At 44.7% G+C, this 24990-nt stretch overlaps 1 protein-coding gene and 1 non-coding gene across 2 annotated transcripts in view; both read left to right on the forward strand.

Moving 5' to 3' along the window:
* Nucleotides 1-10974, forward strand: part of LOC142586266 (glutamate receptor ionotropic, kainate 5-like) — a 34385-nt gene extending 23411 nt beyond the window's left edge. Inside the window, exons 4-6 of the mRNA XM_075697514.1 lie at nucleotides 1739-1894; nucleotides 6792-6922; nucleotides 10719-10974. Coding sequence (XP_075553629.1) covers nucleotides 1739-1894; nucleotides 6792-6922; nucleotides 10719-10974 — 543 coding nt within the window. The remainder of the gene's footprint in view (nucleotides 1-1738; nucleotides 1895-6791; nucleotides 6923-10718) is intronic.
* Nucleotides 10975-16562: 5588 nt separating this feature from the next.
* On the forward strand, nucleotides 16563-16635 carry TRNAT-CGU (transfer RNA threonine (anticodon CGU)). The gene has a single exon. It is a non-coding gene; the product is annotated as a tRNA-Thr (tRNA).
* The last annotated feature ends 8355 nt before the right edge of the window (nucleotides 16636-24990 follow it).

A 24990-nucleotide genomic window follows, 5' to 3' on the forward strand; every position in this document is an offset into this window, starting at 1 on the left:
ATATGGTGCAAAATGCTGCACTCAACTGAAGTCAGTGCTTCTTCCAGTCACTCCGTGAGTGGTTCGTGCACTGGGGCACGCGACACCTGGGCATTTCGGACCAGAAAACGCCGTGCACGTGTCTCTCTCGACCGACCGTAACGATATGTGGGGAGCGCAATGGCGGCCGGCGGTCGGAAGGCGACACTGACCCCTTCACAGAATGACTCCACCCTCCGAGAGGGCGCGCGCATCGAGGCACCCTAAGGTTGAAGCGGTTGTCTCAGGCATGCGTCTGTTGCAGCAAAAATAGAGACAGCTCACCTAATCCTAGTGGAGTGCGAAAATATTCACCCAGCGAGACCCATGGTTAACGCACACTTTCCATAAGCGCTGGAATTGAAAGCGGATGTAAGCACTACCCGTTCAATAATTGAGATAAACAAGAAACGTTTAGAGTATCTATAGAAAAAGACAGGAACGAGATTGATAGAACCGTATCCGCTACAGGTTAGGGTAAATGTAAAAGGCAGATTTACAGCTTTTAAGGAAGATACGAAAGATTAAGATGATGTCGCCAAAAGGCTCGATTGATAAACATGCATAGATTACTTGATTAGCTCAATCAGGCTAGGTGATTATTTGTCACCGCTTTGTTTTTAAGCCGATGTCAATTATAGATCATCACCATCGAAGCACGATAAAGGATCCCGGCCGCAGTACACGCCTCGTAGATAACGCGTTTCAGCTATTCACGTGCTTGGGTAGTCATCATAGATAAGTTCTGTCGAAAATTTATTTTCTCATATGCCTTGCAGTTATCATACATTGACCATTTATTTTCTTTTATTAAGGTGCAGCAGACTGATGTGACTCCCGGGTATAACGCAAACGCAAGACAGAGGACAAATACGCAACGACAAATTTAACAAACGTTTTGTCACAAACAGCTAGTCATGGTTTACCTGCGAATACGTTATCCTCTCGTGATCATCAATGTAGCTGCAATAATTACGCATGTGTGATCATCATTGCGTTTCCCTTTGACAGAGGTGTGCTCAAACTAGTAATTGATGCTTGTACCCGTGGAGTACCCGTGGTTCTTGTCCATAGTGCTTGCACCTAAGCACATAAAAAGTCACCAACTAGCAGAATCCGTCACGTTTGTAAGTTGACAACTCCAATTTCATCTAAATAAATCAAATGAAAGCGACTACAACTACTCCAGTGTTCTTATACGTTTGCGATGTGCACACTTTAGTGAAATTGCAACTTTACTTGATGTAAAGAAACTTGCCGTATCGCCTGCAAGACAAACAACCATCTATTCGTAACTGTGTCAATTAAAGATATGTGGCCTAGAAGAAACATTAAAACACTTCCTACGCTCCTGCCTGTCTTACGAAGAAGACAGGCCTGCTCTTGGACAGCTTAAGAGTAATTAGGCGAAGGCCTCTCACACACGAGAAAATACTAGTGCCTCGGGCGTTTGCGATGTGCCAAGCCACAAAAGCTCGGCTGCGTGTGTTGAGATGCAACAGCCCGTGGAACAACTTGTGAACAGCTGAACTATGCATACTTTATTGCTTGTGTATACGAGCACACTTTCAACTTCTCTCCTCGTTCCCAACTTTTGGGCCCCTTTTCCCCCCTTGAACAGTGTAGGGTAGTCAACCGGGCCCTGTTAGCTTAACCTTCCTTGCTGCCTTTCCTTTAACGCTTCTCTCTGTCTCGTTCTATTGCACCCTGGGCCACGCAGTCATCTCAAGTAACAGCCGAGAAGACAGTGTGGAGGATGATTCGCCGCCACCGGACCGACCTCTACGGCCTCCTGCGCTTCTCGGACGAGATGATGACCGAGATTGTCCAGGAGAAAGCGGTCATCATACACGCCGACACAATTTCTATGACTCAGGCGCGTGGATCCCACTTTCTCTTACCGCGACGTGAAGCGATCACGATTCCTTCTTTTCGCGAACGCTAAGACAATTCGAACAGGCACCTCTAGGCGTGGCGCATGCGTGGTTTGCATGGCACAAAATAATTTCCTTGCACTTGGTGTGCGAAATAAACTGGCATTATTCAAAGAACGCGGTGATAAATCTCGCCATATTCTGCCTATTATCCACCAGGCGACCGATCTAATCAGGATTCTATAAATCGAAAATTCAGATAATTACTGCCCTCTCGCCAGATAATGAAACTGCAATAACGGCTTTAAATTAAGACAGAAGCCTTGCGCGAATTTGCAGAATCACAGCGCAATTTTCAGTGAAGCTATTCGTTTCGAGAACTGGCAATAATAATTGCAGTTGTTTGTATTTACATCACATACTTTAAAACGTTACCTGCATATGACAGAATTTATCTCAAACCTTGCCCGCGCGTAGCGCTTTCAAGCACTCGTTCATAAATCTTCACAAAGGCAGTAATTTACTCGCGCACATTGTTTCGTCAGAACGTTAGGCATTATGTACCTCAGCGTCTTTTGCGAAATTTCACGTCCGTTGTGTTCAGAATACTACCAGAACGGCGAGATAAATTAGGCGTTGTGCGTAAACACACTTATAAAATTCTTGATCGCATGCACAGTTAATTTACAGCTAAAAGCTTAATTAACCTACGCACTCCGAAATTTTTCAACACACTGTCAATAACCTGCCCTTTCTTTTATAAACTATAAACAAAGTACCTTCCTTAGCTCACAGAGTACATCAAGAAATTACTACAAACCTAGCGTAACGCATAACATAACAGGAAAAAAAGAGAGTTACATAATTACTAACCATTTTCGTAATCAGAAAAGGGAGGTACACAGTTTTAATACATTGCACTTGCCATGACCTACATTTCCACAAAAACAAAAACAAGAAAAACATGGTATAACGTAGAGTGATCTCGAGACACTGCGACGTAGAGGTGATAGCGGAGGCCTGACAGTTTCAAAAACTTCATTAAGAATTTTTTTTCAATGACTCCATTTCTTACACACGCATTAAACCTGGCAGACAAGTTTTCCATAGCGTTCCCTCAATTTTCGGCAAACTTGGTACCGGTGTTATTAGCATTACTTCTACCAAGGAGATGGATTAAAAATTGGGCGCTTTCAAAGCAACCATAACGCCCCGGAGCCTTTGCGTACGTAATTTATTGCGAGTGCCTCAGTTAACCCACGCACTTCGACCTTTGTCTGTACATCACCCATTACGTTTCCCTGACTTTCACCAAACATAAACAATGACTCATTTACATCACCGAGGACACCGCGTTAAATATTGAACGACGATTCAATATTTATTTCTGTCGATGATAATGAGGTCAGGAATGTTAAAATATCTAAAAGCACATTGTACTTAAGATGACCTGCCCCCACCCCTCCTCCCCTTATGCTTACGAAATATATATTTTTTGTAACGCCGAGTTCACACGAGACATAGGGAAACGTAGCTGATAACTCGAGTTTGACGCTTCCGAAGACAGGCCTAAGAATTTTTTTTTGGTAGAAATTGTATTGATACACACACATTTACCTCTGCAGATAGATTTTCTATAGGAGTCTGCAAATGTCCCTTAATTTTGAATTTGGTGTCACTTGTAGTCATGCCAGGGCAGCGGCCTAAACTTCTGGCACCTACGTAAGTCACACTCATAATGCTACGGAGCACTTGCCTGCGTAATTTGATTTAGAGGTCACGATTAATCTACATGTTTTGGACGTTTCCTTCGTATTACACGAAATGTGCCCCTTATTTGGCCAAATATAGACATTTTGTCTAGTTAATTTTAGTTCATGCAAGTTTAAGCTCAAGGTTTAAAGTTTCTGAAAAACTCTGATGGTCTTCAGGTCTAAAAGCAGCTCCAGGCACCTTGACTGGTACCTTGAAGACGCTCACATTTACGGCACACAATGGTCATTGCACAACTATAAGGTGGACAAAACTAAAATGATACGCTGTACTTACGATAGATATCTGGGCTAATTGTACCCTTAACAGAGGTAAAATATAAGATACATTAGGTATTTATACCATATCACAGATTTAATTGATCATTGTAATGTATTTGCTATAAAAGCACAGGTTATCGATTACATGAAATCAAATAGGTTGACTTTACAAGGAACACAATATCACAAGTAAGAGGACACAAGTAAGAAGACAAATCGGGCACGAGATGAAAAGTAAAAAAAAGAAACAAGGCAAATAACAGTGTGCAAATAGAGCGTAAATGATCCTTCCAGTAATCAAAACGTGATAGCCATTGTTCACAGCAAAGACAGAACTTGTCGGCACAAGTGTTTGTGTGTAGCAGTCGCAACTTTAGAACATTAATTCAAAACGGACGGTAAGCTGATGTACAGCGCACGTAGTTTGTAGTTGGCCCTTAAACTAGACACCAAGCACGGGGCAGTAAGTCGCGGAAACCCATCGATGGTGCATGTTTCAGGCATGCCGTCGTCGCAAGGAATTCTTTATGACCGGCTGAAGGGTAAAATGATTGCAGAACGGGAAATTTGTATATAAAGTGCTGAACTCTTATTGTATTGTAGTAAAAAAACACTGTTTCAGTCGAGGTGAGGTGAGGAATGTTCGCAACATGTCGAAACATCCTCTTTTGCAAAACGAAATTTTCAGTTAGGTTCTGCTGAGCTGTCCACACTAGGTCTGCAGTAATACAGGTGCGATGCGATTAGTTAACACACTTGAAGATTTACTTTGGAGGAGAGAAAGTGCTGACGTTGTGATGGCGCTCCAAAAGCAGATGAAATATTTTTATACATTGCCTTTACGCGTGAATGCCATGTCAGGTAATCGGAAAATGTAACGCCGAGTATCTTGCGTACATTTAGTATAACATTGTTGCGAGTTTCTCACAAGAAAAGGTACAGCAGTTCAGCTGCTTTTCTTTTGACACGGAATATAATAACTTTTGTTTTTAAAGGATGATTACTTATATCGTTGAAGCTGGACCAGGTGGAGAGCTTCGACAGTGCTTCATTACATATGATGGCCAGATTGTTGACATCGTGCCCATAAGAAGAATATGGTGCTGTCGTCGGCATATATGATAAATTTAGTGCTTTTATTAACAATTAAGTAATCCTTGGCGCATAAAATAAACAGAAGGGGATCGAACATGCCCCCTTTGGGTACACGTCTAGAATCAGGAAGAAATGACGACTATATATAAGAACCTTGCAAATGCACATACTACTGGCGGTTGCGTAAGAGGGACTTTAGTAAACCGAAAGGCTTCCATTGAGTACCTAGCACGAACATTTAATTTGCCTGAATGTCATGACTGAGAGTGTGGAACTCCTTTGAAAAATATCAATAGCAGGCTTAGTACGAAAAAAAAAAGCTATTACTATACTGTGTACTATGTTTTCTCCCAATGTTAGTAAACCTGTTTCGGTTAATCATCCCTTTCGAAAGCCGAGTTGCGCGTATGATATATTCGCCAGGAAAGAAACATGGTATACGAATACACATTCATTCTTCTAAGCTTTCTGAAAAAAATAAACAGGGAAAGCCGAAACTGTTATGTAGATTTCCATGATTTGCTTGTCAGCTCCCTTTATGTATATAGAAACCCTCGCTTTTAGTGATATATGCAATGACCTATTTAACTGTCATCATTTGCACATTGTTTACATCGAAGGCCTAGCGATTGTCAATGCTCGCGAAAGTTCTGAATTATTCTGCTTCATCTACTGGCGCTAGGAACAAACGGTCGCTAATGCCATGATTCAATAATTTTGCATGTGATACGTCACAACGTTTTGTCTTACAATCAGGACCCCTTATGTTCACAAGGTATACATTGAAATGTTTTGGTCATATTTGTGCCAGTAACATGGTGACTGTTAACCGCAACACTTTCACGGGGTGAAATGTTTCTTGTCGCGACCCCAAATAGTGTTTATCTCTTTAATTGCAGCGTCACAGCATTTATTATTGATATCTGAGAAAAGTTGATAATAGATGATTTGCGTCCCGCTGAGCTCACCGTTCATTTTGTTTCGCAGTGCCTTAAGTTCGTTCAGCTCGCACCACGAGTGCAGAAATACATGATACAACTTATTCATTTCTTTTTTATCGTTACGTTTATTCGTTTTTTATTAGTTTTTATCATTGTCATGTGAGCCCGCGCATCTCACGACTTCCTTATCATTTTACACTGCTTGAACATTTTAAACGGTAAATGGTTAGTGCAAAACCTGGAGAAATGCTTCAAGAAATGTGCAGTCAGCTTCATTCACGTCCGTTATTCGTGTGATACGTGAGCAATCACATATTCTTACTTTCCACATTTGCTCAAAACAAGCTCGCTGAGTCACCTACTGCTTCTCAGGAAGACATTAAAAAGGCTCATCACGCTTATGAGCTCTTCTGGCAGCAGTAACGGCTTCGCTGTCAAAGTGCGAAACATTCGGATTAAGTAACTTTGTTAGTTGAAAACTAACGCATCTCGGCGGTTTACGTCAGCACCAGACCTACAGCTTCGTTTCAGACGTTGCCACTTAAATATGCGATTCTGTAATAATGCGGAGCAATTCATTGACTTGTTATTCTCTGCGTATTTTACTGTAGCGTAAAAGCTGTTATATTAAACCACTGGAAATCACACTGTAGTTATTGGTCGAAGTGCGCAATATCAGGCAGGTGCTTTAACATATAATTGCAGAGACGCATTTCGGCATTGGTCAAGCCGTAAATGCGCCGGAAAAAATGTACCATGTGCTGCCGCTTTTGATGGCATAAATTGATGTCACGCGATGCCATAAGGACACCTTGTGCTCGATCTCGCAGGCAGGCAAGTTTTGCGAGAGCGGTCCCACGGGAGAGTTCTACTTCGGAACGGAGACCCTGTACACCTTGGTGTTCGGGGCCTACATGAACCGAGGATTGAATCACATCCTTCGACAGCGGATTAAGAGAATGTAATGTCTCTGCACTGAGTTTCTCGACATCCTTGTAGTGTTATATCGCCGCGCGATTGAGTAACGCTCCAAGTACTATGAGCACTTTCGTACTCTGAAACATTTTTATCCGAGTAAAGCCGGTTTTTATCAAGTGTCTGGCATCTGGCCTCCTTCGCGAAGCAATCAGCAAACAGTATCCAGCAAGAAGAAAGAAAACGCTGTTTGGATAGTAACCGTAAATGACTTATGCCCGAATTAAATTAAAGGTTTCGCGCACCAAACGAAAGTGCTCAAGAGTGTTTAGTTGACCAAGACGTCACTGTGCCTTTTGAGATGTTGCTTTTCATGAAATGCCGGGCACCCCTAATCGAGTCGAGGTCGCACTTATTCCGCTCGAGTGTGGTTCCGCTCTGCTCCTGTTGCTCCATGAATACTCTGCGCATACTATGACTGTGCAAGCGAATAACGAATCTGTGTACCTACACCTGTTTAGTTACACAACGTTCTAACGTTGACTTAAAACTTATTTTGTTAACTTTCTTCTGTTGAGTGATCGTCACTAACCCGTGATCGTCAATAACCGAGTGCGCGACGGGCAGGAATATTTTTCTACCAGTGCTACTACCACTTCTGCTCAGCCAGCGAGGCCTACCTGAACCGTGAACACCAAACGGAGATACCCTCCCGTATTTTCCGGCCTCCGCGGTGACGACGTGGAAGATCAGCTCGAGCGCTATAACTGAGCAAGTGAGGTCCGCCATTGGGACGACAGGCACAAACTACGGTGTGTCGCTTTTTACCCCACCGAAGTTGTCGAGGGGTGGTCGTTTAACAACGAAAGTGACTTTTAAGACTGGTCAACATTCACCCAGCATGTTCGCCAGATATTCGACATGCCCTCTCGACGCTCCGGAGTCGCCAAACAGAAGCTTCCAACGCGCATACAAGAATCGGGCGAGTCCTACACATCCTACACTGGAGGACGTTCTCGCTCGCTGCTGCCGCGCACAGAGTGACATGGCGTAATCTGAAGGCGTTCGCCATATACTGAAGGGGAACAATTCAGTCGCCTTCAATGCTCTCGTCATTCAGAGCCCGAACACCGTTCATCATATTATCACAGCATGCCAAAGTTTGGACACGCTCCAGTCTATTCATCACTTGCGACACTGGTTTCAACGGTGACGCCGAGTTGCGAACTCTGATACGTACTTCAATCAGGGAGGTACTTCAGGGACATCTTTCTGGACCTGCGATGTTTGCAACCGTCCGCCCCACTCCTGCTGGATTGCGTGGCATCATTAAGGACGAACTGGCGTCGCTGAGAAGCCCCAAGCTTGACAAGTCCGCAAGACCATTTCGTCTTGCGGACTTGTCTTGTCTCAACCATTCATTCTCCACTTGCAGAAGCTCAGTGTGACACCCTGGCTCCGACGACAGCCAATACTCCTGCACAACACTACCACTGTCCGTGGCGCACGTCGCACCCTGTTTGTTTCCACTGCGGCATTCACAGCCATATTTCGCGCTGCCCGCTGTCGCCAAACGCCCATGCCCCACCTTCGGTCTGCACGTCACCATCTAGCCAAACGTCCAAGCACACGTCCAGTGGCCCGGCACATTCTGTTGCCTCAGTTGACTTTCCTCGGTCTACTGACCTCGTCTCGCTCCAACGTGCAGATCCACACTTCCGTACGCTGATCGACCGACTCACTGGTTTACCACCACCCCCAAACAGTCGCTTGAAACAATAACTTTGATGTTTTAAACTTCAAGGTGGAGATATATTTCGAATGATTTACCATCCTTCCGGTAACCGATGAGTCCCAGTCATACCTCGCTTACTTCGAATCCGAGTTTTAAAAGCATTTCACGACGATGCGGCGGCTGGCCACTCGGGCTTTCATAAGACTTGCGACCGCTTTAGAAAGTGCTGTTTCTGGTCGGGCCTTTCCACCTCTATACCGAATGCGGTGACTCCTGCGCATCATGCCAACACAGAAAGTGCTCGGCATCCCTCTGCAGGCTCTACTATGCCCGTCTACCCCCTTCGAATTTGTAGGCCTAGACTAATGCGGACCCCTACCACTCTCGTCCTCTGGTCACCGCTGGATCCTTACCGCAGTGGACCATCTAACGAGCTACGCTGAGACAGCAGCTCTTCGCTCTGGTACTGCCTCCAACGTTACCGAGTTTTTTGCGCACGGTATCGTACTGCGCCACGGTGCACCTCGTGTCCTCCTAACTGACCGTGGCAAGCCGTTCTTTTCGCGTGTGCTTTGTGAAGTCTTCGAAGCCTCTGACACCGCCCTTAAGACGACATAAGCGTACCACTCGTGAACAAACGGTCTTACAGGGTGACCCGACCACACAAACGGGGACAGCGTTCTACCTTTCGCGACGTCCAATGCACAACTAATTACAGTCCCTTCTTCCTCGTGTACGGTCGTGCACGGTCTTTCGTCTTGGACACTACATTCCTCTCAGCACCTGCTGCTCCAGTGGCATACCTTCCAGAAGGATTTGCTGCTCGCATCGCCCGATGCTGCGAAATTGCGTGCGCCAACACCGCTACCATTCAGGACAAAAGGAAAGCTCGTTATTGTGCGACGCGTCGCGTTACTTCGTTCCGCCCAGGTGACGAAGTTCTTTTGCGGACACCTGTTCGCGCACCGAGACTCTGTGAAAAATTTCTTCAGAGATGTATTAGTCCATACACAGTGTTGCAAGGAACTTCGGCCGTTAACTATCGCGGCACTCCTGTCAGCAGAGCTACTGACCGCCACCGCAGCACTACAGAAATCGCTCACGCCTCTCGCCTGAAACCATATATTCGCCGTACCTACCCTTTCTAGCTAGCGTTATTGCTGGCCGCTTTCATGAAGGAGGATCATTTAGTGTGAGCGCCATTTGTGCGTATCGTCGTTGTCATTTGTACATACGACTCATCATCATCTTTTGTCTCGGGTGGTGCTTCGGCTCTGTGTCGGGCTGCTGCTCTGAAATAAAAGCGTCGCATCGGTGGATGTCTCACAATGAATTGTTTGCGTGAAATGTAGCAATTTAGGTTTAAAGCTTTTGACAGACGCAAAAATAGCACTACGTTGCGGCTAAGAAAAAAAAATCAATCTTTATTCTCGGAACCTAGCTACTATTGATTTCCGGATGGGTGCTGGGCATGTTTCATGAAGTGAAGAGCTAACACACAGGCTTTCGAAAAATGTACGCGTTTCAGTGTGAACGCAAACTAAAAAAAGATTGTCGATGAACTTTGAGATTGTCCTCCCGCTATCGAACGACGGGAATGTTATAGACCACATGCGTTTATCTCGAGCTCATGACAGGAAAGTGCTAATGGGTGCACAGCGTAAAAAATAAAAATAGGTGATGTATGGTAAAATGTATTTGTTTGAACGGTGCAAGAAAGGGGCGCACAGACATAAAAGTCTGCTATTGGGGACAAAAGATTACTGTCTGAGAAGTCGCTCTCTTGCTCCGTTATGTTTATTTTCCTGCCTTCCAGTGACCGCTGCGACCCTTGCTCCACAGGAAGCTTTCGGCAGGCATCTTACAGTGTGCAGCAGGCGCAATTATTGTATACCGCAAGCTAAACATTCAGCATCATGAGTTATCACAATAGGGCAACACTGTCCCGCAGCTGTACGCTTTTGATTTTCATTGTTGCACCAAGTACAACGCACACACAAGGCTGACAGGAGCACGGAAATTGAAAGCCACTTGTTTATTTGATTGTTAGCTCCGCTTACAATCAAGACAGAAAGTTAGTGACTTTCTTTCACGTCTTTTATTGCAGCACAGCGGCTTTACGAGAGAGCGGAATCGCGGAGTTCAAGTATTTAGGTGCTATGCTTCCGATGGAGCGTTGCAGCATCAAGGAGGAAGAAGAGCAGCTGAAACTGCAAGACTTGGTCTCCGTGTTCTATTTGTACGCTGGCATCACCGCCGCCTGCATGCTCGTCTTTGTGGCCGAGATTGTTATTGGTCGCGCTAACCATGGCGTTCGCTACAGACGGCGTCTGCGTCAACTCAAGCTTAGGGACTCGCCGTAGAAGTTTAGTTATTTTATTCACCTTTATTGTCCAATCGAGACTGCAAAAGGCATCCATGCATTTAAGTATTACTGGCAGGAAATTAGTGCCTTGTTCCGATTGCTTCGTTCCACAGCTGTCGAACCAGCGTAATTATACACGAAGAACACTCATTTCCCCCAGAATGTAACAAACAGATGATTAATTACGTTACCCTTTAATGCGATAAATTCGAAGCGTGCACCAAGAAACACACACACGCACGCACACACGATGAGACAAGAGGGAAGACTGTGTCGCTCTGCGTTTCCAAGGAAAACTAACGATTGGAAGGAAACATTTGTAATCTTTAGATGACGCGGTCATTGCGTGCCCTAAAGCCACTGCCGTGGGCTGATTAGCAGGCTCTTAGTAATAGCACGCTACTTTAACCGGATGGAAGCATTAACCGGTGAGCTGTCGAGATAAGCAAGAGTGGTTGATAGCATTGGTGAAAAAAAAAGGTAAGAAAAATGCTGATAAGGACCGGATACCTTACAAGCATAGTTAACTGCGCAAGTTGGATATAGAGGTTTCAATGAAGAGATAGACTATTAGAAAGACAGAGAAATCGCTGCACTGTTAAATATCTCTAGAATCCTTCAATTATTCAGCTACCGCGCCCCATTAAAAAGCGGGTCACAAAATTTGTGGTGTCTGTACCCCTGTAAAGCGGTAGGCTGGTGAAGTATTACCTATAACTCTGACCATTTCAATTTGACGTAAAGCGCCGGCCGTAGAAGCATACGCAGAGCGAAGGTTCGATAATACACGGCGGTATGAAATGCACGTTACACTAAAGGATTGTTACATCCCGGGCAGTTTGTGTTGCGGAACGAGTGACTGGGTAGACCTAGGAGGCTTGACAGGCATCTGCACTGTGTTGGTCCGGTTTCCAGCTAAGGCTTTAATTAGGAAGTTGCGTTCCATGCTCGGGATTAGCGCACTGAGTTAAGATGCACGCAGGCCGAACACGCGTGGATGAAATGCTGTTGCTGCCGTGGCTATTCAAGAGCACAATAAAGCGCGTTCTTTCATGTCCTGTTGTAAGTGCAGCAGATTTCCTCGACATGAAGCATTGCTTCAAGCCAGGGGCGTCACTAGGGGGAGAGGGCGTGTAATTACTGGGAAGCCGCATGTGCAATTACTGCACACACACGTGGTTCAAAGCTGTATTATTTCCTTTCGGCACATACTTCCTCACGCTCAATGCCAGTTGGCCAGCGCTTACGAAGCGCCTGTATTCCCGCAGAAAAGAATTCCTTCGGGAGTGTGCGAGACCTTTCGTGCACCGCGCGGGGTACCTAGCTATTCATCGGAACGAAACTTGCTGTCGCCCAGGGCTTCTTTCAGTTGTTCGAACATATGGAAGCCACCCGGGAAAAGGTCTGGTGAGTATAACGAATACGCAGGACATTCGAACTGCAAGTCTGTTATTGTCGCAACTGTTGCACGAGCCGTGTGGGTCTGTGCATTGTCATGTCGCAACAGAACACCTGCCGAGAGCAATCCACGTCGTTTCCATTTGATTCAGGCCAACGATGATTCTTGAGGAGGTCAGAGTATGCTTCACTAGTAATAGTGGTTCCCCGCGACGCGTAGCGTACTAAGATAGCGCATTTCTTGCTCCAAAAGAGGGTCAATAACGTTCCCTGCTGATGGCTGTGTTCGGAATTTCTTTTTTCTTTGAATGATGAGGAATTGGCCCCATTCCAAGACAGAAGACCACAAATAGACGGAACGCCAGCACTGCAAACATCACAACAGAAGTTCAAATAAAACACAACTTGAACGCAAAAAGGTTAAGATCAGTCAAGTTAGGCATGCATCCAAAGAGAAGGAAAGGGTAGGGAGGTCAACGAGACAAATGTGCTTTCTATTGTTGGGAAGGCGACAATAGGGAGAGAGGGAGCATTGCGTACACGAAGAGTACGATTTGCAGCGTACTATTCTCGATCAGTGAAGCAAGTCCTAAAGAAGTGCAGTTAGAGCCTGAATAGGGCCTTCGGCACCATTGACGGATGTGGCAAGGGTGCACGAATTTTTTTATTTTTCAGATAGTGTTCTATAGTTCAGTTGTCTTAGCGTCAACTGTATAAAATGATGTCCTGGACGTACTGAAGGCATGTCCACTGCATGTGTTCACAAGTCGTTTTTCTTTTTTAAGACCTGCAAATGTCGTACGTAGATGGCCATGCTAGATGCATGGCCATCAGATCTGGCGGCAGTTTCCGAACCGCGTACCCAAACGCTTTCGTGCAGCTTTGACCCTCGGTAATGGGCGCGGCGTTTCACGGCGCACACTAACTCAGCGAGCGCCGACTAAACCAGAGAATTCTGTAGCGAACGAGGACAACATTGTATTTTTCTTGGCGAAGAACTCATTTTTGAAACGATGGCAGTGTCTGTTATGAAAACCTGCTATCACACTAAACGAATTCAGAGACGGACGAGTCGCTGAGGCGCAATGGCTTCTTTTCTGTACGTCGGGGACATTAGCGCATAATCGTGTGAGCTTATATGCGACACAGAAAAATGCCCCAATAAAAGAGAGGCTGCTTCAACACAAAACACATGCCCAAAAAACCGCTGGCAACCAAAATACGTTCCACTGCTCCACAAAACACTTTCTGCACATCGATAACACCATGCACATTACAAATAAGCATCGTTTTCAGCGACGAAAACTGCAGAGGGTCGGCATTGTATTGACAAGTTGATGAAAATAAATGCAACGTGTTGTCGGCCCAATTCAACGCCTCTCATCGGCAATTGTGACCTTGCGTGTGGTTCTTTGCATGGTAGTACTAATTATATGTGATCATGTGGGGCTATTCATCGCTTAACTTAAGCCACTTCTATGCGCTGGCTGGCCGTTCCACCACAATTATGGTAACACCTATGATCTGAAGGTGACAAGCGCGGATTTGTCATTCGGCTCTCATTGTACACCCAACTGGAAAGTAGATTCATACAACCATCACACTTGGTACAGATGGTTCACCAGCGAAGCTGAAACGTGCGGCCCCGGTGCTTATCACTGGGTTAATGCGAACGATTCATTCAACGGTGGCTTGGTAGGCTGCCGGATCCTCGGTGCACAGTTGCTGCTTGCTCTCGGCTGCACAAGCCTGTTCTTGTGCCTAGGCCGCAGCATCGGCACGGCGTAGGCTAGCTCGTTCCCGGTTCTGCTCGCGGCGTTGCTTTTTGAAAGCTGCCTGCTCCTCTGAAGTGCGTGCGACGTGTGGCCTACCCATTTCGGAGCCGGAGAGAAACTGCTGCGCGCGCGCTCGGCTACAACAGAGAGCAACAACGTCACTGCTGGCGCAGCCAATAGAGAGCCTCTCTCTCTCTCTCTCTCTCTCTCTTGTTTTTTTGCGCATGCGCATGACGTTGCACCGGAGGTTTCGGCGTACAGGCGATAGACGGACAGACGAATCGGCTAATCATAAACAGCTTCGCTGTAACATTTAGCCTCAAAAGCTTTCTCTTCGACTATGACTGGCTCCGCAGTGGTAGGCAACAGGGCCCGCATTTGAAACGATTTCGCTCGTAAGTTTTTTTTTTTTGTGATTGGGTAGTCGCCGTCACAAATGATATCGTAATGCAGCCGACGCAATAGTGCGCTACATACAAAGAGGCGGCCACAACACATGGCACTCAGCCAGACCATGCTAGACGCTCGGAGAATGCCTTCTACTCGCACTCAAGAGAAATGCGTGAGAGCAAAGCTTGTTTCCAGTCGTTCAGAAGACAGAATTTTTGAGTTTGTTTTTGAGCTCCTCGGCGTTATCTTTTGCGCGTTCTGCTGGCGCAAGCAACACGATCCAGTGTTATCACTCTTGGCAATTGATCGTTTCGTCATCGACAAGCGTGAGTACCGAAAGAAGATATATGTTGCGGGGCCATAGAAAGTGTCACAAACTTGTCTCAAAAAGATTCAGTACACGCCAAACTAACTGTTACCACGGCCGGCTTGCTCTTTTGTTAACTGCGTCACAACCCTAGGCGCGGCAAGCGTGCCTCAAAAGCACCTCAAAAAGTAACAAAATTAGTTACAACAATGTTGTGGATCAGAGAAAGCGCCAAGACTTGTCCCGGTAAGATTCTGTACATGCGAAACCGTGTCACACGGCCGAGGTGCTTTTCGCTAACTGCGTCACAAAGCCGGGTGCGGCGAGAGTGCCCAGAAACTACCGAAACAAATAATAATAATGGTGGGGCTCACAGAAAGCGTCGAAAGCATCTTCGAGTACGAGTCATAAACTCAAATTAACTACGCCAGGACGGCCGAACTGCTTTCGCTAACTGCGTCACAAGTCTCGCTTCCGTGCGGTAAAAGCCGAAATTGCTTGGAATGTGTCGCAGACTGTCAAATAAAATTTCTCACTTGGCCGTAGTCCAATAGTGCAGTGGTGCCGCGTTGAACTGCAGAAGGAATGTACGCCAGGAGCCCAACAAACACGCTACATTCGAAAGAGACGGGTGGCCGAACCGGCGAACTTCACATGCGCAACCGGCCTCGTTGGCTTCGTTGGCCGGTATGGCGCATGACGCAGGCATCTGTCGCCATGGCGTGCCGTGAGCTTGCTGTTAGGTAACGTAAGTAAAATAAGTCGCAAAGTATAAGTTCAAGCTTAGTTTTAGCGGCAAATAATAAAAAAAATAAAACATTGTAAGTTCATTTCGTATTCTTCTTTTCCAATGCTCGCGTCGACTAGCGGATGGGATTAACACTAGGCTTGACGCGTTTCCTGTTGCCAGTTTTTGCCGAGTGTCCCCTCTTGTTGAATTTCTTTCTCTATGACGATATCATGAGAAGCCAACAAACATTGGCACCAAGGACAACATAGGGAAAATTACTTGTACTTACTAAATGAAGTAAAGAAATGATAAATAATGAAAATGAAAGTGGATGGCAAAACAACTTGCCGCAGGTGGGGAACGTTCCCACGTCTTCGCATTACGCGTGCGATGCTCTATCAAGTGAGCTACCACGGAGCCGTTTTCCTGTCTACATTGTAGGTAAGTTTCCTACTAGAATCCTGGGAGTGCCAGCCAGCCTCACCACTCACAAACCTTGGCGGCGGATGTGGAACATCGTTTCTGCCGCAGGCGTCACGAGTACGTGATCTTTTTGGGTGAAGACAACTGGTAAATAAACCCACGCATGCTACCTGAAGGCATCAGTGTTGCCGGATTCGAGACCCTCGTTATCTAATGAAGGTGAAGAAAGGGGGTTAACCGAGAGGCTCGATTTTTATTAAACATATCATAAGAAGCTAACAAACACTGGCACCAAGGACAACATAGGCGAAAATACTTGTGCTTAATAAATGAAATAATGAAACGATGAATTAATGGAAATGAAAGTGTAGGAAAAAACAACTTGCCGCAGGTGGGGAACGATCCCACAACCTTCGCATTACGTGTGCGATGCTCTACCAATTGAGCTACGAGGGAGTTGTAGATGGGAAAACAGACCGCCAATGCCTGTGAGTGGTGGCGCTGGCTAACACCCCAGGGTTCTACTAAGGACACATAAATATCCAAGTGGATGGGAAAACGGCGCCGCGGTAGCTCAACTGATAGAGCATCGCACACGTAATGCGAAGGTTGTGGGATCGTTCCCCACCTGCGGCAAGTTGTTTTTTCATACATTTTCATTTCCATTAATTCATCGTTTCATTATTTCATTTGTTAAGCACAAGTAATTTCCCCTATGTTGTCCTTGGTGCCAGTGTTTGTTAGCTTCTTATGATATGAGTAATTTTCGAAGTGTGAGACGAAGTACACTGACGTTTCACTTACCCTTTTTTGAGCTGACGCTGTTTTATGCAATGAAACGAAAAGTAACTCGAACACCTCATGCATTCCATCTGACACTTTGAATATCTCTAAACTGGTGCAGTCCAGAGAATTCGTTCCAAGTGAATACGCTTTGCGCACCCACTAGCTACAATGCGTAGATGAAAATGTGTGCTGTGAAGTAATTAAATTCGAAGTTAATTTACGTAAACATATTGAATATTTAAGTAGTTTGATTTCTCGTAAAAGTAATGGCCGCATGATTGAGCAATTAGGTTAAAGGGTTAGAAATTCGCTATCTGCCACAAGCAATTTTCAATTACTTGGTTGAACTCAATAAAACACCCTATACAAGAGGCCGCCATGTTCATGGAAGCGTCAAAAAGTATTCCTAAGTACTTCAGTGACGCTACTAGCGGGATGAGTCCTTGCTGATACAAAAGGGTAATAGAAATCGGATGTAATTGAGGGTAGACGAAAACGAAGGACTTACTGACATTCAGGGTAAACGAAAGATCATCCAGCCGGTTTTCCTATTCGGTCTGATAAGGTTGTAGAGCACTATATTTTTGCCATTATGTTGCGTTCAGTATCTTAAGCCCAAAAGCTGCCCGACAGGCGGCTACGCAGCTGATGGGTTTCGACAGGATTATCAACCCTTTTGATGGCGCGAGCATCTTATAAACACCGTAGCAAAGAAGACACCTCGCCACCGCCAATGGTTGAAAATTGTTTGCTGTATGCTAAACCATTCGCGGGTAAAAAAACTGTAACCATGGTATCTTCTTTTTTTTTTTACTGTCACACCTAACCTGATTTATGGTTTTACTTCTTGAATGACGTTTCTCTTTTAAATGTTCTAATCGTCTACTCATCTAGTCTGATGTGCAAATTACGTCCGATTCTCTCGTTATCAGTTGTTTTTTCGTATTGTTCAATTCCTGTATTCATCAGATGGCCCAACGTTCGGCGAACATCATTCTAGGTACCTACCACGCTTGAGGCTCATCATCATTATTCTCTACGCTGCCCTGAACATTATTTTATACCCGGTTTTCTTCTGATTATTTCCTTTTTTCTCCAAACACAAAACGTTTACTTCTAAACTCCAACGCTCAAATTGTTAACTCCCTCGTTATTATTAATTATCTTTACGCACCTAATTCAACCACCCGATTCTTGGCCAATACCCCACTGTGGGTATGTGCCACGGCACTCAGGACAACAACAATATCAGGTTGCTGCTACTTCACACTAGGAAGCGTAAGCGTATGTCAGGGCCACAAGCAACTATTTTCTTCTAGCGGTCCTGCGAAACGTGTAACAGGTTATGGCACAGTCTTTCGAAGGTGGGTGAGGGCAGGCGTTCGCGGTAGAGAATTTACCACAGCAGTCATACCGTGACTGCCAGCATACTCTACAAGAATAGAGTACTGGCGAGGTTTGATTACATTCATCAAGGAGCAGAGCAAAGAACCCATCGACGACACGAATGACAATGCTTGCGTCCTCTCTTTATATCTGTGTTGGTTCTTTGTGCTGCTACATGATAAAATAAGCGTTTCAGTCGTGCAAGGTTTAGCATAACTTCACGACCCAACTCTTCGAAAGGAAAGCCTTCGCCATTCCTATAGTAGCGTCTAATATGTGGAACACTTTAGAGTTAGCAGCCTGTAATGCGGCACAAATAGCTTGGCTTTGCAGACGCCATGTTACGGGCTGTAACGATTCCCTAGGAGGCAGCCATACGAGTCCGATGGCGTTGCCACGTGGTCCAAATGAACGGAACTCTAGAAAGAGAGTTTTTTCTATGGTGCGAAAGCTAACTGCTACGTAGCTTGCTATTGCTCAAATGAACAGGGTGTTCCAACTATCATGCACTAAGATTTTAAAATGTACAAATGCCACGCAGCTGGACAGAAACAAGGTAATGTTATTTGCCGTCGCTCGGAGATACTCAGATAATTTTTTTTTGCGTTCCGTCTAATTACACAATTCACCTTAACTAATCATTCCACTTCTAAAATATTATAATTAGATGCAAAGTGTTAATGAAAAAAATTGTAGAGCAACATGACAAACTCCCTATACAGCTTTCTGCTGGTCAATGCGTGCTACATAAGAGTGTTTTTTTCCGGGTGTGAAAGAAGCCCGCTAAAACGCCCAAAAGTGCTTCGAGCGGTAAGTCGAGGAGCACTTTGTCGAAGACGAAACTTGGTGCGGAGTGTAGCCTCTGCGACTGCCCCAGGTTTCCATGGCAACAGGGTGTCACGACCCGCACATGTGGCAGGTCCTCGAGTGAGCGTTTCCCCGGGATGACTTGAATTCGTTCGGCCTTCGCGCCACGTGCAAGAGCGAAATGTTTCGCATTGGCTCGTGTATTCATCGAGTATGGTTTGTGTCGCAATTTTTTTTATTCTATTGTTTACCCTACTTATGCAGTTTCAAATTGTTTTCTTTGCAGTTGCCGGCTTCTGAATAAACGAAGACAGAACATGGCGCGATGATGTTGGTTTCATTCATACTTGCACTCATCTGCATTGCTGGGAGCCAAGGCTCTCGATATGTGTAAGTGCAGAGGAATTTCACGCTGTGGCTGATTTTTGGTTGACGGTGCGAATAAGGGCGACAAGTGACACTTTGCTTGTCACATACTGCTTCAAAAACAAACCAACAGCTCAATACAATGTATTAACAACATTTGGAGAACCAGTTACGTTATAGCGCATTTGGTTATTGACACCGCGGAGGAAAGTATTTCTTCCGTCTTCAAATCGCCTCGATGCAGTTGAACGCAATGTAGGCTTTATCACAAGTTGACATTTTCACAATGAACTTGCCTAATAAAACAAGAAAGAAGAAGGAAAACGAGAAGCTCTATCTGCTAGTCGACAGCGTTATTCTCGTAAGTCCGCGTAAACTTGTTAGTGATGTTGGCGACAAGTAAACGAAAATTTCACATTCAATAACGGTGAAGAACCTGGCAGTACTTACGTGACGGAATAACTGAGCAGCAACGAATCTTCTTTGTTTGGGCAGTAAAATATATGTATTAAAATACTGCAGATTCTTTAATTTCGTGGCTCAATTTTATCGCCATTCGGAGGATTTAGGTCTATTCGCGGCTGTTTTGCGATTTCGGACTTTTGCCGTACGGCTCACTTAGGCTGCAAAAGGTCATTTGCATTCATTATTCTGTTTACCGTCTTTGTCTTTTTGAAACAGTGCAGTCTGTTTAGCCAACTACATGGCTATTCAGTTAAACGTGCTCTTCATGCGCGACTTCTCATGTGTGCGCCTAGCTCTACGAAGTAGGACACCCGTTTGGTCATTTCTTTGTTTGTATGTTTGTTTGTTGATACTGTTAGCCCCCGAAAGGGCAAGTACAGGAGTGTAATCCAGAATATAAGAGATAATATATGTCACCTTCCCATAAAACAAAACTTACCATAAAAATTCGTAACCATAGCTATGCAGGCAAAGTATTGCTGATGTCTTTGCGCATAAAGGGCAGTAAAATTCGCAGTAAAACAAAGTTTTTCATTTTCATATTTGGACAAGATAGCACACAGCGATCAAAATTACACACGACATGAACAGAAAAGTGGAATTTTGGAGAGTTGTGCCATCGGAAGAAATAAATTATTCAAGCAGTGTTAAATTTCCACTCTCGAATTGTCCTGGGAAAATAGCTGAACTTGAAGGCATCCTTTGGTGTGAGTGGTGACTAGATATACATAGTAGACCGTTGTCTCGAATATGTCTTTATTGGCAAGGCGGTAAATTAGTCCTGCAGCATTTGCGAATACTGCCACAGCGCAAATGTGCGCAAGCAAGTAAAACCAAATGCGCCACGTTTTAGGATTTTCCACCAGCTAGCAGAACTAGCTGGCAAAATGATTTTTTTCTTAGTTTTCAGGCATAGAGTTCATACTTGTTCGCTGAAAGGTCAGCGTACCTTTAAATTTCGCGACGCCTTATTATTCCAAAATTCGCGTAACTCAAGGCCGAACGTCAATAAAGGGTTTTAGTCAGTGACGTCCACGTTTTCATTGGCGTAAGCTCATTTCCGTATATTTCCCAAAATTGCAATCACGATCTCTCTGACAACGCTTTCCTTTAGTTTACGTTTAGCTGTCTTTCTTTCTCTCTCTCTCTCTCAGGAGTCATTGTCCTCTATGCCTAGGCTCTTGCTATTGTGGCTTTCTATGATTTCTTTTTCGCAAACGACTTCGAAAAAAAAAACAAGGTGCAAGGTGTAAGATAATTAAACCTCACAAAACACCTCAATTCATCCATCGGTAATAAATATTCAGTAAGTGTGAACATTTATTCCTGCTAAAATCGTTTTTCTTTTTCGAGTGAGCCTTACTAATGCCAGTAGGTAGCTAAAGTAAGTTGAGCGCCGAAACTTTGTGTAACGTGATGGCTTCGGACGCATTCCTTGTCTAAGTCTAAATTGTCGCGGATTTCTCTGGAGAAAGATTGTGTACAAGCTCCCTTCATTCCCTCGGGTAACATCTGTATTTTAGGCGATCCTTGTTATGCGAGGAAAAGGCCTGCAACACCACCTGCAGCCACCAGTTCAATGGATCTATTGGCATTAAGACCATTGGAAAGTGTGAGAATAACGAATGCCAGTGCTATCGCAGCTCACGTAAGTGCCTCCCAATGTTCGCATCGTTCTCTTTCCTTTTCGTAGGGCACTGCACGAAAGTAAGCGAAGGCATCAGTCTGTTTTAAAATCGTTCGCAGTCTCAAGTCTTTGCATAATAGGCTCCTTAGATGTAAGCATCGTTTCAGAAAACGCAGCAGGAAAGAATCTAAGTATGACGTATCATTGGAGTGAACTGCGCAATAGAGGGCACAAGCAAGGGGCTAACAAACACAGGTCACTGCCATTTGATTGTCCTGTGTTTTACGTTGTTCTCTTCACACACACACACACACACACACACACACACACACACACACACACACACACACACACACACACACACACATATATATATATATATATATATATATATATATATATATATATATATATATATATATATATATATATATATATATATATATATATATATATATATATATATATATATATATGTTCATTTGTCAACTAACTACGGTTTGGACGTTGAAGCCTGTTGACGTGCTAGCAGGTGCCTTCCCGCTCTGTCACTCAGTGGAAGCCGTAGACACGTACGATGAAAACGATGGATATCACGTGTAGAAGCCGCTTTGACTTACGACTGGGCCTGTTCGTAGATCTGAACCGTGCCAAGAATTGTCGAACATGCCTTCTTTTGTGACTGGCTTCTTTTCTTCATAGCGCTCAATCAAGGAAGTATAAAAATACACAGGCTTTGCATAGTCTTTGAGAGTGCAGCCCGTTGTACTCATTGTGTCAGGATGCAAGTCGCACGATATCGGAGTAGTAAGCAGTCGTACGACTGAAACTACTGACGTAAGAGATGAACGGAAGAGTATTGGCCAAGGTATACGTACGCATAGTAGCGAAGTTGCCATAAAAGCCCACACGTCCTGCAATGGCGGCTTGATGGATGGATGTATAGATAGATGGATGCTATGAGCGTCCCCTTTAGAACGGCGCGGTGGGTTGCGCCACCAAGATCTTGTTATTACATTGCCTAATGCGCTACCTATGATAAAAAAAGAGAAGAAAACCACGAAGAATTCCCATCACCAAATTTTCTGGATTCTTACTGAGAACTTTGCTTTTGTAGGCATTTTATTTTATTGTTCTCGGCAACTAAATAGTTGGGATGGGTGGCTAGGAGGGTCGGGGGTAGGGTCGCCTCGCTGTCTCGTTCGTTCGGGCTATTCGCCTACATAGATCATTACAGTCGACAATTTATGCTAATTTGTTACAGTTTCAGTCAGAAACATTACGTCGCGATTACACGTGCAGGTCACCAGTGACCTGAAAGTACTGGAAGTACACACAAGTTAAATGAGTATTGTTTGGGGACAACAGGACGCCCAAAGAGTGCCAACATTTCTCATAATGTATGTGTTGAGTTGCGCGTTTTCACAGTCTTTTAAGATATTGCGACGACAAAAGTAACATGCTGTCTCAAGAATTCAGTGACGCGGTGACGTAAATGTTTGATATAATCGAGATAGTAATTAAGTCCTGATAGCAATTAAAGTATGTGTCTTCCTGAATTTTATTAGGGTTAGTTAAAAACCCGTTTCATTAGCTTTTACTCTTTTTGTGCGTTTATTTTTTCAGTAAACTGTCAGAAATGCCAATTCGACAAGAGCACCATGAACCAGTACAACGAAAGTGTTGAAAAACGACATTGTTTTTCGATTTATTTTCCTGTTGCTGCGGTATTCTTGTTTTGTGCAGTCACTCAGAAAAGTTTGTGGCTTGCTCAAATTTTTAATAAATAAAACAGTATCTTTGTCATCTTAGCGGGTAGACCAAATGGAAAAGCATACTAGGCTGCCTGCTCATTTGTGGAGAAGATATCCATTTTTCAGTTGGCATGAGTGAAGCGCGAAAGTATTCAAATTATTCTAAGCACCTGTGGCCCACAATTTTTTCACTCTAAGTGTGCAATGAAAATATAACAGAATTCAGGCTGAATAGCTGGTGCATTTTGCTTGTGCAGTCTGTGATGCGAGCACCTGCAAGAAAATGTGCATTGAGCGATACGGCAATAAAAGTGACGTACACTCAGAATGCTCGAACGACGTGTGCAACTGTGCCTGGAAGAAAGGTAAGTTGTGCTTTCTACGTTTATTTCTCCGCTTCCACAAGTTAAGTAGCTTTTGGTGCATGGCTAATATTTTGCGATTGAAGTCATAACACTGTAACTAAGCAATACTTAATTGACCAAAAGCAATTAGTGCACATCGGAAAAGAATATGGCTTAGGAAAGTGTTCATACTGGTGGTTACGTTAGCTTTATCCCTCAAGTATAATTTTACCTTTAAATAGATTAGGCAACAGTTTCTCCTCTTGCTTTCTTTTTTACCGCGCATACGACTAGAGTGCGACGTACATACAAGCAGCGAATGTTGCTTCTTGGAGCGTTTATATTCCGTTGGCAGCGTAAGCTCAACAAGAAAGGTCTAGTTAAAGTGAAATGGGAAGAAATGGAATGAAGGGTTAACAAAATCACCAATTCCGTTTATTAAGAACGGATGGGCTTGACCACGTAAATTCATTGTGCTGAAGCAGCATTTGTTGTTTCGTTGCGTAATTCAGAGAGAACAGAGCCGGTGAGCGCCGCATCTATGGCGCCATACATATACGCCGACTCGAGAAATATACGTGTTCTGTCGTGTGTTGAGCCGTGTAGTCACGATGTAGTTTCCATGAAACGGAAGTCTGCAGAAGGCCTCGAAAATAACCGCTGCTGCAGTAAAACCGAGTTGACGCTTTCGCGCGTATATGAATGAGCGAGGGGAGGGTGTATGCTGGCGTATACACTCTTAAAACGGTTGCACCCTTTGGGGTGTATATTTGTCCCACAACAATAATCGTCATCAGCCTTGCTCGCGTTTCCTTTCTTGAAAGCTCGGCGCTCGCTACTTTCCTGTCGAGAAGCTGCGTGACACTGATAACGCGCATGCCGTTCGTGACTGGGAAGTACCAGGCTCGCAGCGTTAAAGAAAGGAAAGGCGGGCCAGACAGATGACGATTATTGTTGTGGGACAAGATACACCCCAAAGGGTGTAAATTTTTCTAAGAGTGTAGAAGCGCAGGAAAATTACACCCTCGAAGGTAAATTGGATGCACAAACACCATTTTCGTACCCTTACTTCTTTTGTGAATTTCGAAAATGTGTGCATTCGTTAGCCGAACACCTTTACTGCATCGTTTCATATTTTAGCGGTGCTAAAAGGATGCCTTGAGCGAGACACACACCCTCCAGAATTTATGGGTGCTGAGGTACTGCACCGTTTCAAAACAAGCATGAAGCCAGGAGTGCTCAGCGGTTTACGCCGAGCCATTGCACGAGCAGGCCATATGGTCACAGTAGGCTCTGTTGTAATCGCACCGCTGGTGCGATTTGTTGGGAACTCGGCGCTGACGCCCGTTGTTGCACCTGGGTCGCAAGCCCCAAGGGTAGCGTTGGCCTGGCGGCCTGGGGTACAACTGGAAGCATCCGAAGGTCCCGGCAAAGCATGAGTCGACTGGTAACAACA

This window comes from Dermacentor variabilis, chromosome 6, assembly GCF_050947875.1.
Source record: "Dermacentor variabilis isolate Ectoservices chromosome 6, ASM5094787v1, whole genome shotgun sequence".
Lineage (NCBI taxonomy): Eukaryota > Metazoa > Arthropoda > Arachnida > Ixodida > Ixodidae > Dermacentor > Dermacentor variabilis.